Raw genomic sequence first — 14,133 nt, forward strand, 5'->3', positions numbered from 1 at the left:
GTCTGCCAGGCAGCCTGCAAGTGACCCTGCTGAAAACTCGTGGGAAGAAAGGCAGAGGGGAACAGAGTGCCTTGGTCTCTCCATCCTCGATCTCCACGTGCCGAGTTCCTCCAGCACGGGCACCCAGGACTCCATGGCCTCATCCCTTGGGGTCTCCTGAAGCTGCAGCACTGAGGGATTGCTGTGGTTGAGCAATAGCTGCATTTCACAACATCCTTGATTGGCTCAGGGATGTTGCCTCTGGCAGCCAGGACTTCCCTGGATACAGCATGAGATCTGCCTGCATCAGCAGCCTTGGCTTTCCTGTGCCTGGACCCCAACAGGAAATGAAAGTAACTGAAACATTTCTTCTTCCCTCACTTTTGTCCTGCAAGAAGAGATCAGCCAGCCCAGCTCTCCTGGTTGGGGGGGCACAGGGGTGCTCCTCTTTCACCCCTACCTGCCTGCAGCCTGGCTCCTGCCCCTGTCTCCAGCCATCGTGACAAGAGCTGTGACATGTCAGGCCTCAGAAGTGTTGTCTTTGGGGCTTGATGCTGGGGTGATGGATGTCTCCTCCTGTGCATGGCTGCTCTGTGCAGGAGCCCCATGACAGGGCCTGGAGGTGCAGGGCACCCCACTGATGGAGTTGCCCTGGTGCAGCTGCCCAGCCCAGGCAGGTGCTGCTTTGCCAGCCCTACTGGGTGTGGGAGTCCCCGGGGTCTGCTCACACGAGGTGAGAAGCTGTGCCCTGCCTTCTTTAGCCATTGCTGTGCCCCAAGGCTGCTCTGGTGCCTTTGGCGGGTCCGTGGTGTGACAGCAACAGCTCACAGAGTAGCCCGGAGATGCACAGGACAGGGAGAGGGATGGGGAGCAGCAGGGCTGGGACACTGCTCCAGGGCAGCCCGGGCTGTTCCCAGCTTTTGCTGGGTGCAGGCTGCAGGAATGTGGCTCTGTCAGGCTCAGCTGGCAGTGCCCAACCCAGCTCTGCTGCACTGAGCATCCACTGCTGCTGCAGGCAGGGACCGCTGGCACTGACAGAGGGCTGGAAATTGGGCTGTTGCCTCCCAGTTTCCACTGCCCCTTCCCCGCCTTCAGTGAGAGGCACCAGGTGTGCCTCTGTGCTGGGCCGTGCCATGGTGCCAGCGGCACAGAGGAGCAGGGCGGTGGCCAAGCAGGAAGTCCTGGGGACGCCCCCCGTGGGTCCGCACACCACCCGCGCTTGTGGTTCCCGTTTTTGCAGGGATATAAAGGTGGTGTGGGGTGTGGGCAGGGAGAGCCCAGCGCAGCACAGCATTGCGGGAAGCCAGGATGGGAGTGCAGAGCCTGGTGGTGGCTTGCGGGGCAGTGGCCTTGTGCCTGGCACTCACCACAGCCACCAACCCCGGCTTCGTGGTGAGGATCACCCAGGCAGGCTTGGACTACGGTGGGTTCTGCTTCTGATTTCTCTCCTCACAGATGTGCTGGTGGCAGAGGTGTGGAGCCAGGTACCCTGTGAGAAGTGCAGGGTCTTGGGGCAGGATGGGGACATCCTCGGACAGAGGTGCCAAATGCACCATCGCCCAGGGCTTCCCCTGTTGCCCCTGTCTGCCCTCCACCCCACAACCTGATGGAGCCCCTGCAGAGGGGAACCAGCCCTGTGGGGTCTCAGGGAGCTGCAGGCAGGCAGTGTTGTGGGCTGGCACAGCAGGAGGGTCCTGGTCCCACAGCACGTCCAGGCAGCCAAGCTTTGAGCCCTGGAGGAGGGAGCTGCAGAAGAGAGAGGAGGTGGGGAGCTTTGGGGGGGGGCAGTGACAGAGATGGATGGGCCCCATGCTGGTTTTATCGAAGCAGGCAGAGCCCCGGCTCCAGCAGAGCACAGTTATGGATGGAAATACACTGTGTGAGAAACAGCTCATTTACCCAGCAGCTCTGCCAGCCATGTGAGAGAGAACGTGACTGCCCTTCCCAGATGGAGGCAGGGGTGCAGCATCCACTGATGCCGTGCTGCTCCCTGGGACATAAACTCCATCCATCTTTGCCTGCTGGCAATGGACATGGAGCAGCACAGTGCCTCTGACCTCCCACACACCTCACCTGGTTTGATGCCTGGAGAGTGAGGACTGGGACATCTCTCTCCTTTCTGTGGCCACCACCTTCCCCTGGGGCTGCAAGCAGGGCACCAGGCAGCATTGCCTGTGTGCTCACAGGGCTCTGTGAATGGAGGTTTACTTTAAAGCCAGCCTGGGAGGTAGAAAGCAGCCAGGGCATCACCTGGATGTTTTCTTTGATTCTTCTGTTGTGTGACCGGCGTGTGCTCCAGCTCCTGCAGCAGTGATGGCAGTGATGATCTCCCTGTGTCCATGCAGCCCATCAGCATGGGATTACGATCCTGGAGAAGGAGTTGGCCCAGCTGAAGCTGCCAGACATGTCGGGTGACTCTCGTGTTGGGCGTGTGGGGAAGGTGCGCTATGAGCTCTCCAGGTGAGCCCTGACAGTCTTTGGAGCCACCCACTGCCACCCAACCCAGGAAAGGGGCAGAAGGGATGGAGATGGTGGGGAGCTCCTGGGGCAGTGAGGACCATCTTGTCCCCTCCACAGCCCCCTGAGATGTTGGCTTTGTCCTTGGTTCAGGCAGATATGTTCCCATTTCACTCCTTGCCCAGTGGGAAAAGGGATCTGGGGGGATGGCACTCCAGGTATGGGTGGATTTTGTACAGTCAAAGCCTGGGTGGTGGAGATGGCCTTGCCTCTGGGACCAGGGCACCCATTCCCATGTGAGCAGGAGCCCAGCCTCTGTGGAAATACCAGCTCCCTGCTGCCCTGGATGCCGCTCTGCTCCTGCTGTGCAGGATTTGGAGCTGCCGTGGGTGGCTGCAAGGGCCACATTCACAAAGGTGCTGCTCTGCTCTGCGTGTCCCTGCAGGCACAGCTTTGCAGCAGCAGAACTACAGCTGGGGATGCTGCCTGTGCAGTGACTCCACCCCGGCCCTCCCTCCCTCCCTCCCCCTCCCTCCCCAGCCTTGTGCTTGGGAGTGAGGAACCACTATAACATGAATTTTTATTCATGTGTTTTTAGACTGCGCCTTCGTGATTTCCACTTGCCGTACTCACGGATTACCCCCATCTCCAACGTGGGCCTGCAGGTCTCCATCTCCAACGCCTTTGCGGAGCTGGATGGGGACTGGCGGGTGAAGTTTCTCTTTGTGTACGTGCCCAGCTCTTCCTCTCCCCATTCAGGCACTCACTCCATGTCTCCCTCTCTGGATCTGGACAGGTTTCTTCTCCTCTCCCTCTCCCTTGTGTTTTGGGCAGCTGTCACTTTGCTCCCCCAGATGTGATATATAAAACAGGGTGGGAGGCAGGAACGAGGCACACGATGGGGGAGCTGCACGGAATCTCAGGTCTCTCTTCCACCACCTCTACTTACTCTCAGTCCCCTCTATTTAAAGGTTACCACTCCTAGTTTATGTGCCAGTGAAATTTGTTTCTCCTGAGTTTAAAAACTTTCCCAGTCTCCTCTGGATGTATCATGCAAGGGGGAGACTGATCTAGATAGATTCATCCTGAAGCAGACTTGAGGTCCCTTCACCAGGCCTTGGCATTGAGAAACATCCCTTTCTCATCCCTGCAGCCGGGACCATGGCTCATTTGACCTGAAGGCGGAAAATGTCTACATCAAAATCAGCCTGAGGCTGGGCAGCGATGCCGCTGGGAAGCCCACCGTGAGCACCTCGGAGTGCAGTGCCCGCATCTCCAAAGTCCGGGTGCTCTTTTCGGGCAGGCTGGGGTATGTAACTTCACTGGAAGGTCTGGAAACACTGTGTGTTAGCCCACCTGCCATGGGAATGTGGCTCTGCCATTGGAATGTAGCCCTGATGTGAGGGGTAAGTTGTTGGCAAATCTGAGGTTGCCTCGTCCTACATCTGGCCTGAGTTTCTCCTGCTGTGGCTGCGCATTTCAGGGGGTGGGTGTGGTTAGGGCAGACACCAGACTTCTGTGGTTTACCAGTGAGTCTGTTTGCAAATGTAAACCCTGGGGCAAAGCCAGATGCCAAATTGGTGTGGGAATGATGTTCCCAGGGTCTTGCATCTCTAGGGTCTCCCTTTCCTGGGCACACACTTCAGCAGTGTGGATCTGAGCTATTCAGGGCTTCTCTCTGTGTTTCTCTGCAGGTGGCTTTACAACCTCTTCCACGGGGCTATTGAGTCCAGGTTCCGAAAGATTTTGGAGGACAAGGTATGTGAACAATGGAGGGCAGGGCTCCAGGGTTTTCTGGTGGTCTTTAGCCCTCACTTGTAGGTGAAGTGCTGGAAGGATCAGATGTAGGGATGTAACTATAGCCACAGCACACGACTCTGTTGCCAATTCAGTAAAAACAAAAGGAATGGGCATTGCAGGCTCTATAGCATAGTGTGACTTAGGCTGAATTTGAAACCTGGACCCTTTACCAAAGCCCAGCATAACTGGTTCCTAATTAACAAAAACTTTTCTTTCCATGTGGTCAGTTAATTAGATGCTATGTCTCAGCCAAACTCACTGTAACCTGATCAGAGCTGTCCTTTAAGCAGCCATGCTCTGGAGTGCTTTGGGGAGCACTGAGGGGAAACTCTCATTCCTGGATTTCAGACATTTGGTGTTTTGTTTTACTGAGGGGGATCAGGGAGCTCTGGTACCGCTGCCTGGTACAGACACTGACATGCAGGAGACCTGCAAAAAGACATGGAAACAAGCTGTTAGCAATAATTACTACAAGGATAACTGGCATGAGTTACAGCCTCTCTGGATGTGAACCTTGCTTGGGAAGGAGGCAGTGGGAGATCAGGCAAATCCCACTCTTGCAGAAGATCCCATCCTGCCCAGGCACTGTTCCCAATTCCGTGCAACACCTTTACCAAGGCCCCTGGGGCCCATGGCAGCAGATGGTCTGGCAGCAGAGCAACACCAGGCCTCAGAGGCCTTTTCTGCTGTTTTGTCCCTTGGAAGGAGGGCACCTCTGGGACTGCAAAGGGACCCCACTGCCCTCTGTTCTTCCTCCAAGCACTGTCTGCCCCACACACGTTCCTCATTGTCTTTGTGGAGTGATGGTGTGAGGGGCAATGGGCAGGAGAGGGCGGGGGCAGGGAGTGAGCTGCACCAGGATCCCTGGGCACAGCTGGGCCACAACCCAGCCCAGCCTGTGTCTGCCTCCTGCACTCACTGCAATGCGTGGGCAGTCCTTGTTCTCCCAGTCCCAGGACTCCATTCACAGGGAGATCCCAGTCACAGGGAAATCCAGGCAACAGGGAAATCTGGGTCACGGGGAAATCCCAGTCACTGGGACCAGGGCTGCATTTGCCTGCCTGCAGCAACACCCTCACAGGCAGCGATGGGGCATTTCCAGCACAGACAAAAAAAAAATCACTGGCCACAGGGAAGAGCTGCAACCTGCTGTCACTAAGGCCATGCCCAAGGCTCTGTCCTGTCTTTGTCCTCATCTCTGTCAGATGAGGGGGTGACTGCCCCTCCGCAGCGCTGCATCTCACCATCAGCTCTGTGGGCTGCATGCCCAGTCAGACAGATGACAGACAGATCCTGCCCGTGGCTGCTGTGACATTACAGGGAAAACACTGAAGGGAGCTTGTGCAGATTTCCTCAGCCATCTGCAGGACTGCGTCCTGCAGTAAATTTCCCAGGCTAGTGGTGAGCCTGCAAGAAAATCCCCACTAGTGCTGGGGCTTCACTAGTGGATGGCAGAGGCAGAGGGATGCACTCTTCTACCCTGGCACACAGAACTGTAGGAGTTCAGCAGAGCTCATCTTCAGTGCAGTCAGTGTTCCTGCCCCTGCAGGGTGGGTTAATCCTTTCAGTTGGTCTTCTTCAGCCAAGTCCTGGCTGCTCAGCCCGGTTCATTCCTGCATGGGCCACATGAGATTCCTTCCAAGGGCCTCCCCAGAGCTCAACTGTGCCGAGGGGAAATTGCTGCAAGCAGATGCTTGTAGGTATAAACCCTGCCCTGCTTGGTTCTTAGACACTTCATGTGCTGCCTGATGAATGGAGACAATCATCACAGTGTGTGCTCTTTTATTTAAGCAGGTTTATTCACAGAGCAGGGAGCGTGGCTGAGGCTCCGAGCGGGGGCTGTGACCTGGCTGCCCCCGCTCAGCTCTGTGGCCTTTCTGTCCCACAGATCTGTGACATTGTGGACAAGTCTGTACAAAATGAGCTCCAGACATACGTCCAGACCTTGCCAGGTACTGAGGGGCTGCATGTGGGTTTAGGAGCAGTTCTTTCCAGCTTTTCCCAGCCACGAGGACAGTGTTTTACCTTGTGTCCACTCCCCATCTGCTGGTACTCTGGCACCCAAGCTGGGAGCTGGGGAGCACCTTCTCAGCAGAGACAAATCACTGTGTGCCCTGTCTGGCTGCGGAGATCCCTCCAGGATCTGTGCCCCAGGACTGGCAGGGGCTCGGGCTGCTTTAGCTGGGGGATCCAGGCCATTCCTCAGGTCCAGGAGCTGGACAGGAGAAACAGCCAGGAGGAAAATGGGGGTTTTTTGCTTCTTGCAGAAGCAAGCACACATGCAGGTGGTACTGAGCTGATGCACCAGGAAGTCCAGGCATGGCACTGCCCAGATGCCAGCAGAGGCCATCTGCTCCCAGTTTTCCTGACCATCTCCCTCTCACTCACCTCTTCCCTCTGTTTACAGTCACAGCGAGGATAGATGCCAAGACTGGGATTGATTACTCCTTGGTGGCAGCCCCAAGAGCTACTGCCCAGTTCTTGGATGCAGGCCTGAAGGTGAGAGGCTGCCCTGGGGACACTTGATTTGGCCAATGCCATTGCCACAGGCAGATGGGAACCAAGGCTTTGGTACCCGCTGCAAAAGCTGTTTGCCAGCCTGAGTCAGCAGGTGAAGCCCACCGCTATTTGCACCCCTTCTCCACCTCTCTCCCTCCTCCCAGGGTGAGTTCTACTCCCTGGCCCACCGCTCCACCGTCCCCTTCTCACCGCTGCCACTGGCCTTCCCCTCGGATCACGACCGCATGGTTTACTTTGGAGCCTCCAGCTACTTCTTCAACACAGCCGGCATCGCCTACCACGAGGCCGGGGCACTGGTCTTCGAAATCACGGAGGACATGGTGAGTGGCACAAGTGGGACAGGGCTGGCCCTGTGTCCCTGGAAGAGGTTCCATTTGCTGAGGAGCTCCAGGAGCAGCCAGCAGTCTTGGAGAAGCCCCAGTGAGAGAGCTGGGGGCTGTGGGATGGGGCTGGGCTGTCAGACACAGGTGTGTGTGGGGATGAGAGGGCTCACCATGGGCTCCTCTGTGCCACATTGCCCCAGTGTGACAGTCGTCTCCCTGCAGATCCCAAAGGATGTTGGATTCAGCTTGGACACCTCCACCTTCTCAGCCTTCATTCCCCAGGTGAGCAGTCTGGCCCTGCCTGCCCAGAGCTCTTGCACACACAGGCTTTGCTCTGTGCCAGGTGTTCTCCCCCAGGAGCGGGGGTTTGTGCCGTTGTTCCCATCCTCTCCCTATGCCCACACAGCTGGAGGAGATGTACCCAAACATGCCAGTGAAGTTCAGGCTGTCCACTCCCACTGCTCCGTTCCTGACTATTGGACCAGGAGGAATCTCGCTCAATCCCATTGTGGAAGCCCAGGCTTATGCCATCCTTCCCAACTCCAGTCTGGCTCCACTCTTCCTCCTCAGCCTGGTGAGTTCAGGCACAGCCTGTGGCAGTGGGGCAAAGAAGGGAGTTTGAGCTGAGCCCAGTCCTGTTGCCCAGATCCTGCCAGGGGAGGTTCCGGGTGCTGTCCAGGTGCAGTGGGGGCATCAAGAGAACAATTCCAGGTTTAATGCTGGGTGCAAACACGCCCCTGGATGGGCAGTGGTCCTGCTGTGTTTCAGCTGGTCAGAGCCGTTCCCCCGGGTGTCTGGTTTGGGGTGAGGTGGGGTGAGCACTGCCAGAGCTCTGTGCTCTCTCCCCAGACAGGGAATGTGTCTGCTGTCATCAACGTGAGATCCGGCCGCATAGTTGGGAGCCTGGATGTGGGCAGGTACAGAGGGGAGCAGCCACTGACTGGGCAGGGGGTGGCTTCTGTTCTGGGGTTGTTTCTGTTCTGGGTGCCCAGCAACAGAGGCGGGGTGGGAAGGTCCCAGGGATGTGGGCTTGGTGTGGAGGGAATGAGCTGGGGCTGGAGGGAGAAGGATCTGCATGGCTGTTGATGGGTGGTGGGTGGAATTGTTCCCTCCGTTGGGACATCCTCCAAAGCACCCCTTCTGTCCCTGTGCAGGATCAGGCTCTCTCTGAAGGATTCTGCTGTCGGCACTTTCGAGGTAAGCTATGACCATGACCAGAGCCCCCAGCATGGAGCTGGGAGCCTTCTGGGGGATGGCTCGTTCCCCCTGCCTCCCAACAGAGGACCTGAGGATGCACCCAGTACCCCACATTGACCCTGCAGCCACCTCCTGCCTCAGCCTGCAAGGCTGGGAAAGGATGCGGAGCCTGATCCCTCGCTGCTCTCACCCCAACATTTCCCACTCTGCCAGTGTGGCCAGACAAAGCTGCTGGTCTCTGGCAAAGTGGGTGCCCATCCCAGCTCCTCATCTCTTTTTCATTTCCCACTTATCCTCCAGTGCCTGCACATCTCCTGTCCCACAGACTAAAGCTTTTCCTCCCCTCCTCCCCTCTCCCCAGGTGAGAACGATGCAGTCCTTAATGAACATCTTGACTTCAAAGATCCTGCTCCCACGTCTTAATGGTGAGAACCTGCTGGGGAGAATGGGGGTGCTGGAGCACCCTACACTCAGGTTGCTCCATCCAAGTGGTGCCAGCTCGCTAATTAAATCCTCATTGCTAAGGCTGATCTGGGGGAAAAGTGCGTGCAGGAGGCTGCAGTGAAGTGGTGGGAGCCTCTTGCTGCTCTGACAGGCTCCCAGCAGCAAATGCAATGGAAAAAATGAGCCCTGTGCATATCCTAATGCTTTCCAGACCCTCTCCCCGAATCTCTGCTTCTCCTGCCTTGCCAGCAGTTCAGACCAGAGTGGGGCTGGTGGCTGGAGGGGCCAAGGGGAGTGTCATGGCACAACAAGCAGCCCTTCTGTGGAGCAGCAGAGGAGAGAAAAGGACTGGGGGAAGGCGGTGGCCACCTTCTCTGTGTGCTCCGTGCTTCCTTGATTCCCATTCCCATCCCAATGCAGACACGTGTTGTCTTTTCCAGCCCGGTTAGATGAGGGTTTCCCTCTGCCGCTTCTGGACAGGATTCAGCTCTCCAATATCCTTGTGAGGTTCTACCAGGTGAGTGAGGGGGAGCACCTGGTCCCAGCTGGAGCCCATCCCGCTGCCCCCAAGCCCCTGCATACCAGCACAGCCTCCAAATCCAGTTCCCCCAGCTGTGCTGGGAAGTGATGGATGGGAGGGTGCTCTCAGCCGAGATCCCAATGGCCCAGCAGCAAACCAGAGCACATGTGCCAATCCATTCTCCCTTCAGGGATGTGGTGGGTGCTGGGCAATGCAGCTGCCAGGGCCAGTGGCAGCCCAGCGCTTTCTCTCTTTCTCACAGAATTTCCTGCTGCTCGGAGCAGATGTTCACTTCCAGCCCCGGGGATGAAGATAAGGCAGTGAGAGCCCTCCAGCACTGCAAATGCTCCATTCACCACTTTGCCCTTCCCTGCCCCTGCCAGAGCCAAAGGGCACCGCTCCTGCCAGTGTCCCACATTGCTGCCTTGGCCCGGACCCTCCATCCTCCTTCTGGGGCCTCACCTGGTGCTACCAAGAGCTGGGGGTGCCCTGTCCTGAGCCACCCCCTCCCCTCCCTCCCTCTGAGCAGCAATAAAGGTGCTGGTGCTGGGGCCTTCGTGTCAGTGTCACTGTCTGTGCCTGGGGCTGCACTGGGCCAGGTGGGAGCTGGAGCTGGATCAGGACCACTTCATTGGGCTGTTTCCATGGCCTTGGCGAGGCACAATGGAACACCTGTGTCCCGCTGTCCCATCCTTCACTCCAGGCTCGGGGCAGAGTGGCTGGAAAGAGCACAGTGGAAAGGGCCCCGGGGGTGCTGGTGAACAGCAGCTGAACATGAGCCCCGGGTGGCCAAGAAGGTCAAGGACATCCTGGCCTGTATCAGCCTGGTGGGGCAGCCAGGCCATGGAGGGATTGTCCCCCTGGCACCAGTGAGGCCCACACCTTTGTGAGGTCCTTTGCCAGTTCTGGCTCCCTCACTTCAAGAAGGACATGGAGGCGCTGGAGCGTGTCCAGAGATGGGCAGTGGTGCTGGGGAAGGGGCTGGAGCACCAGGCAAGGCTGAGGGAGCTGTGGGGGCTCAGCCTGGAGGAAAGGAGGCTCAGGAGGGACCTTCTCTCTCTACAGCTCCCCAGCAGGAGGGTGCAGCCAGGTGAGGGTCGGGCTCTGCTCCCAGGGAACAAGGGACAGGACAAGAGGACATGATCTGAAGCTGCACATGGGGAGTTTTAGGTTGGATATTTGGAAGAATTTCTTCACAGAAAGGGTCATTAGACCTTGGAATGAGCTGCCCAGGGAGATGGCAGAGTCACCGTCCCTGGAGGTGCTTAAGGAAAGACTGGACGTGGCGCTCAGTGCCCTGGTCTAGTTGACATGGTGCTTCTGGGTCACAAGTTGAATCGATGATCTCGGAGGTCTTTTCCAACCAAATTAATTCTGTGATTTTGGGATTGCCGCGGTGGAATTCTGGGCCTGGAACGGCGGCAGGGCGGAACGCGGCGCCGAGTGGCGGGGGCGGCAGTGGGGCCGCTGTGTCAGCGCACGGCGGGGCCGCCCCATCCCTGGCCTGCCGGTCCGTCCCCCAAAGCGCCGCTGTGTGCTCTGGCCTAGGCACTTTTTCTCCCCAAGAGCTTAGCCCCTGAGGTGTTCCTGCAGTGGAGATGCTCTAAAGCAAGCAAAGTGACAGCAGATGAGATAGAGTCGAGACATAATCCCCACTCCACAAAGGGCACTTTCAGGTGCCATTCGATCCATCAGGTGGATGATTCCCTGCCTTTAGCTGAATTCTCCTCACAAAGCACTTGGGCCGCTTAAGGCTGGGGCTCTGCTCGGGTGCAGCAGGTGGAATACCCATTTTTCATGTCTCCCCAGGGAGAAGGCAGAGCAGGCCATCTGGAACCGTCTGCAGCACCTCAAGTCGCTGAAGGCCCGGCGGCCCCAGGCTCGTGCTCCGCTCCGCATCGGGATCCTGGGTACGGCCGCGCTGCGTCCCCTGGACCCACCGGCAGCACCCGCCTTTCCCTGGGGTGAAAGCAGCTGGGAAGGGCTGCGGGGGAGTAACGGGAGGTGGGCACTGCCTCACCAGGGCCCTTCTCCTTTGTTGGCAGGATGCATGGCCGAGAGGCTTAAGGAGGAGATTCTGCAGAGGGAGAAGCTGGTCGATGTCGTGGCAGGCCCTGATGCCTACCGTGACCTTCCGCGGCTGCTGGCCGTGGCAGAGTCTGGCCAGCAAGCTGCCAACGTCCTGCTGTCCCTAGATGAGACGTATGCTGACATCCTGCCTGTCCAGACTAGTGCAGGTGGCAGGACAGCGTTTGTGTGAGTGCCTTTTCCCAGTGCTTGTTTCTGTGGCTCGGGTTTGGAAATCTGCTGTGCAGAGCAGATGTGTCAGTGAGAGCAGCTGCCCAGGAGATGCAGTGCCCTGGCTGCACTGAGTTTACAGAGCCTGTGTGTGTGTTTGCTGCTGCTTTGCTGTGTGACTGAGCCCTGGAGAGCGTTTCCTGAGCTCTGGCTGTTGTGGACTTCTCTCCCTCTCCTTTGGGAATGCTGACTCTCAGCCTGATGCTGCATTGAGTGATTTCTGTGCCACATCTCTGTAGGAGTGTCAGGGTTTGTAACTGCAGGTCATTGCAGGGAAGCAACTGTGTCAGCAGAGGCTGCAGGTACATTATTTGCTGATGAGGAATGTGCTGATGGAGGTGGGCTGGAGCCCAGGTATAAGGACTGTCCATCAAGTCTGGAGGGAAGTGGTGAATTTTTGAGAAAGTATTTCCATGAGAAGAGTGGGTATTTGGTTAGTGTCCATTAGAATGTTCTCCAAAGTGTATGATACTGTTGGGGAAGAGGACAGAAGGTTGGGAAACACAAGGAAGCAAAGATTCAAGAGATAGATTAGAAATGGTCTACGGACAAACAGGCACAGGCACATCCCCCACAGGAGCTGCAAAACTGTTTCTGTGCTGGTCCTAAGGGTCCTCTGGGATGTCACTGGGATATTGGGGTGCAGGCAGGGTGAGGGTGGTGAGCCCAGCATTAGTGTTGGTCTCTGGGGCTGGCTCCCAGTGGGACCCTGGTGGCTCCTGCCCATATCCCCACATCCAGGGGCCTCATGTGCTGCTGGCTCTGCCCCCTGGGGCTCTGGCTGTGTGAGCTCTGGGGTCCCCCCCGGGTGTCCCCTTTGCCTGTGTTGGATGAAGCGGTCAGGGCTGGCGTCAGCAGTGACCCCGCACTGGCCCAGAGCCCTCCCAGCTCCTGGAACAACCAAGGCTGGGTCATGCTGAGCCTGCAGCTGGGAAAACAAACGTGGAGGAGCCCCCACATGTTCCTCAGCTGTATTTTTAGTTGCTGCTGGGGCTGAGGCTGTCAGAGATGTGCAGGTGACAGTGGACAGCGTCAGGCTGTGACACCACACGCGGTGCAGTGGGCAGGAGCCGCAGCTCCCCACACCTTGGTGACAGGGTTTCTCCAAGCTCTGGTGAAGTCCCTGTTGGTGTAGGGACAACCACAGCTGCCACAGGTCCTGACCACAGCCCAGTTCTACTGGTGACAGTGAATTTGTCCTGGCTGGAAATGGACAGGGGTCCAGCCAGGGCCCAATTATTTTGGGCTGACGACTTCTCTTTCCAAGTTCCCTCCAAATCCAGCCAGGCTGCTCTCACTTTTCTTGCCGAGTCCCCGGTTTTTCCCTGGTGTTTCCCCGACCCACATACAGCTGCCAGTGGAAGGCTGATGAGCAGCAGCAGTGAAGCTTTTGGCACTGGCACAAGCTGCCCGGGGAATTCCCGAGCTGGTTATGTCACCAGGGAACACAAATGTGTCCGGATTTCCTTGCAGATGGCATATGTGCCTGAGTTGCTAACAGCACAAGGAGCAGAACTGCCCCAGCCCGGTCCCTGTAGTCCCTGGGTAACCCCAGCACGTGGCTGCAGGATATTTTGAGCCATGGCATCATGAGAGAGATGTGAAAAGAGCTGGGGCAGGATGGGGAACTGGCCACACGTGCTGAGGAGTGTGTGGGGCCAGAGGGACTCCTGACCTGGGGAGCACGGGGTGGCCTATGGACAGTGGAGAGAGGGGTCTTGACCTGCAGTCCTGGGCAAAGGACAGCAGCAGCAGCGCAGGACTCCTGCAAGTCCCTGCCCTCCTGGGCTCCTGGTTCCCATCTGAGCATTCCCATTCCTTCTCCAGCAGCCTGGGGGAACCAGCCTTTCCCCAGTGGAGCAGACCCCACACTCCCAGAACAGGCAGAGCAGCTCGGCGGGAGAAGCCTTTACCTGTCCAAAGGACTGGGTCAGGCAGGGCAGGATTTCATGTTCCATCCCCTCTAGCACCACTTGCAGGAAGCACTACTGGGACCGGCACATATGTTGAGCTTTAGATGTGGCTTTGGCTGTTTCTTGCCAAACACGGCAGTGTTTGGTCAGGGTTCGGCTCTTTGAAGCCTTTCTTTCAGTTCAAACTTTGCTCAAACCCAGGGGGAAGACTTCCTGGTTTTAGTTCCTCTCTGTGCTATTCCTTATCAAATTTCATTTCTCCTCATGGAAGAGTTCTGGTTCCTCAATGCTCCTCCTGAACACCTGGAATGTTGCTTTGAAGCAGCCCTTCAGTGGGATGGGCTGTCACCATGGCAGGTTTGGGAGCTCCTGCTCCAAACGGAGCCAGACCCAGATAAGAGCTGATGATGGGTGACAGGCAGGGTCACAATGCCAAAGAGGCTGTGAGTGGGGATTTGGCCTTTTGCCTTTCTCTTCTGCTCTTGGATGCTTCTTTCTGGGCAAAAGGAGCTCTGCCCGTGGGCTCCTGGCTCCCAGGGATGGATTGGGCTGGCACTGATGGAGACTCACAGCCCGTGGGTGGTGATGGTGGGCGCCTGTGGGACACAGCCCTGCCCTGGGTGCTTTGTCCCTCTCTGCAGGTGCCGTCCTTGCCATGTCCCTGTTTCCCAGGTCTCAGAGC

The 14,133-nt window shown here is 57.5% G+C and overlaps 1 protein-coding gene across 1 annotated transcript; it reads left to right on the forward strand.

Moving 5' to 3' along the window:
• The first annotated feature begins 1,240 nt into the window (after positions 1-1,240).
• LOC120411068 (bactericidal permeability-increasing protein-like) lies at positions 1,241-9,792 on the forward strand. The gene is made up of 15 exons (XM_039563606.1): positions 1,241-1,402; positions 2,325-2,439; positions 3,035-3,163; positions 3,590-3,745; positions 4,131-4,194; positions 6,125-6,188; positions 6,644-6,735; positions 6,900-7,076; positions 7,302-7,361; positions 7,486-7,653; positions 7,929-7,996; positions 8,234-8,276; positions 8,638-8,701; positions 9,161-9,237; positions 9,503-9,792. The coding sequence occupies exons 1-15, from the start codon at positions 1,288-1,290 to the stop codon at positions 9,548-9,550; spliced, it is 1,440 nt and encodes a 479-aa protein (XP_039419540.1). The 5' UTR covers positions 1,241-1,287; the 3' UTR covers positions 9,551-9,792.
• The last annotated feature ends 4,341 nt before the right edge of the window (positions 9,793-14,133 follow it).

The sequence above is a fragment of the Corvus cornix genome, chromosome 20 (assembly GCF_000738735.6).
Source record: "Corvus cornix cornix isolate S_Up_H32 chromosome 20, ASM73873v5, whole genome shotgun sequence".
Taxonomy (NCBI): Eukaryota; Metazoa; Chordata; class Aves; order Passeriformes; family Corvidae; genus Corvus; species Corvus cornix.

What these genes read in the sequence shown, in the direction of transcription:
- LOC120411068 (XM_039563606.1), top strand. Translation starts at nt 1,288, where the DNA reads ATGGGAGTGCAGAGCCTGGTGGTGGCTTGCGGGGCAGTGGCCTTGTGC. An exon ending in CCAGGCAGGCTTGGACTACG is followed by an intron (nt 1,403 to 2,324) that starts GTGGGTTCTGCT and finishes GTGTCCATGCAG; the next exon opens with CCCATCAGCATGGGATTACG. An exon ending in TCTCAGCCTTCATTCCCCAG is followed by an intron (nt 7,362 to 7,485) that starts GTGAGCAGTCTG and finishes ATGCCCACACAG; the next exon opens with CTGGAGGAGATGTACCCAAA.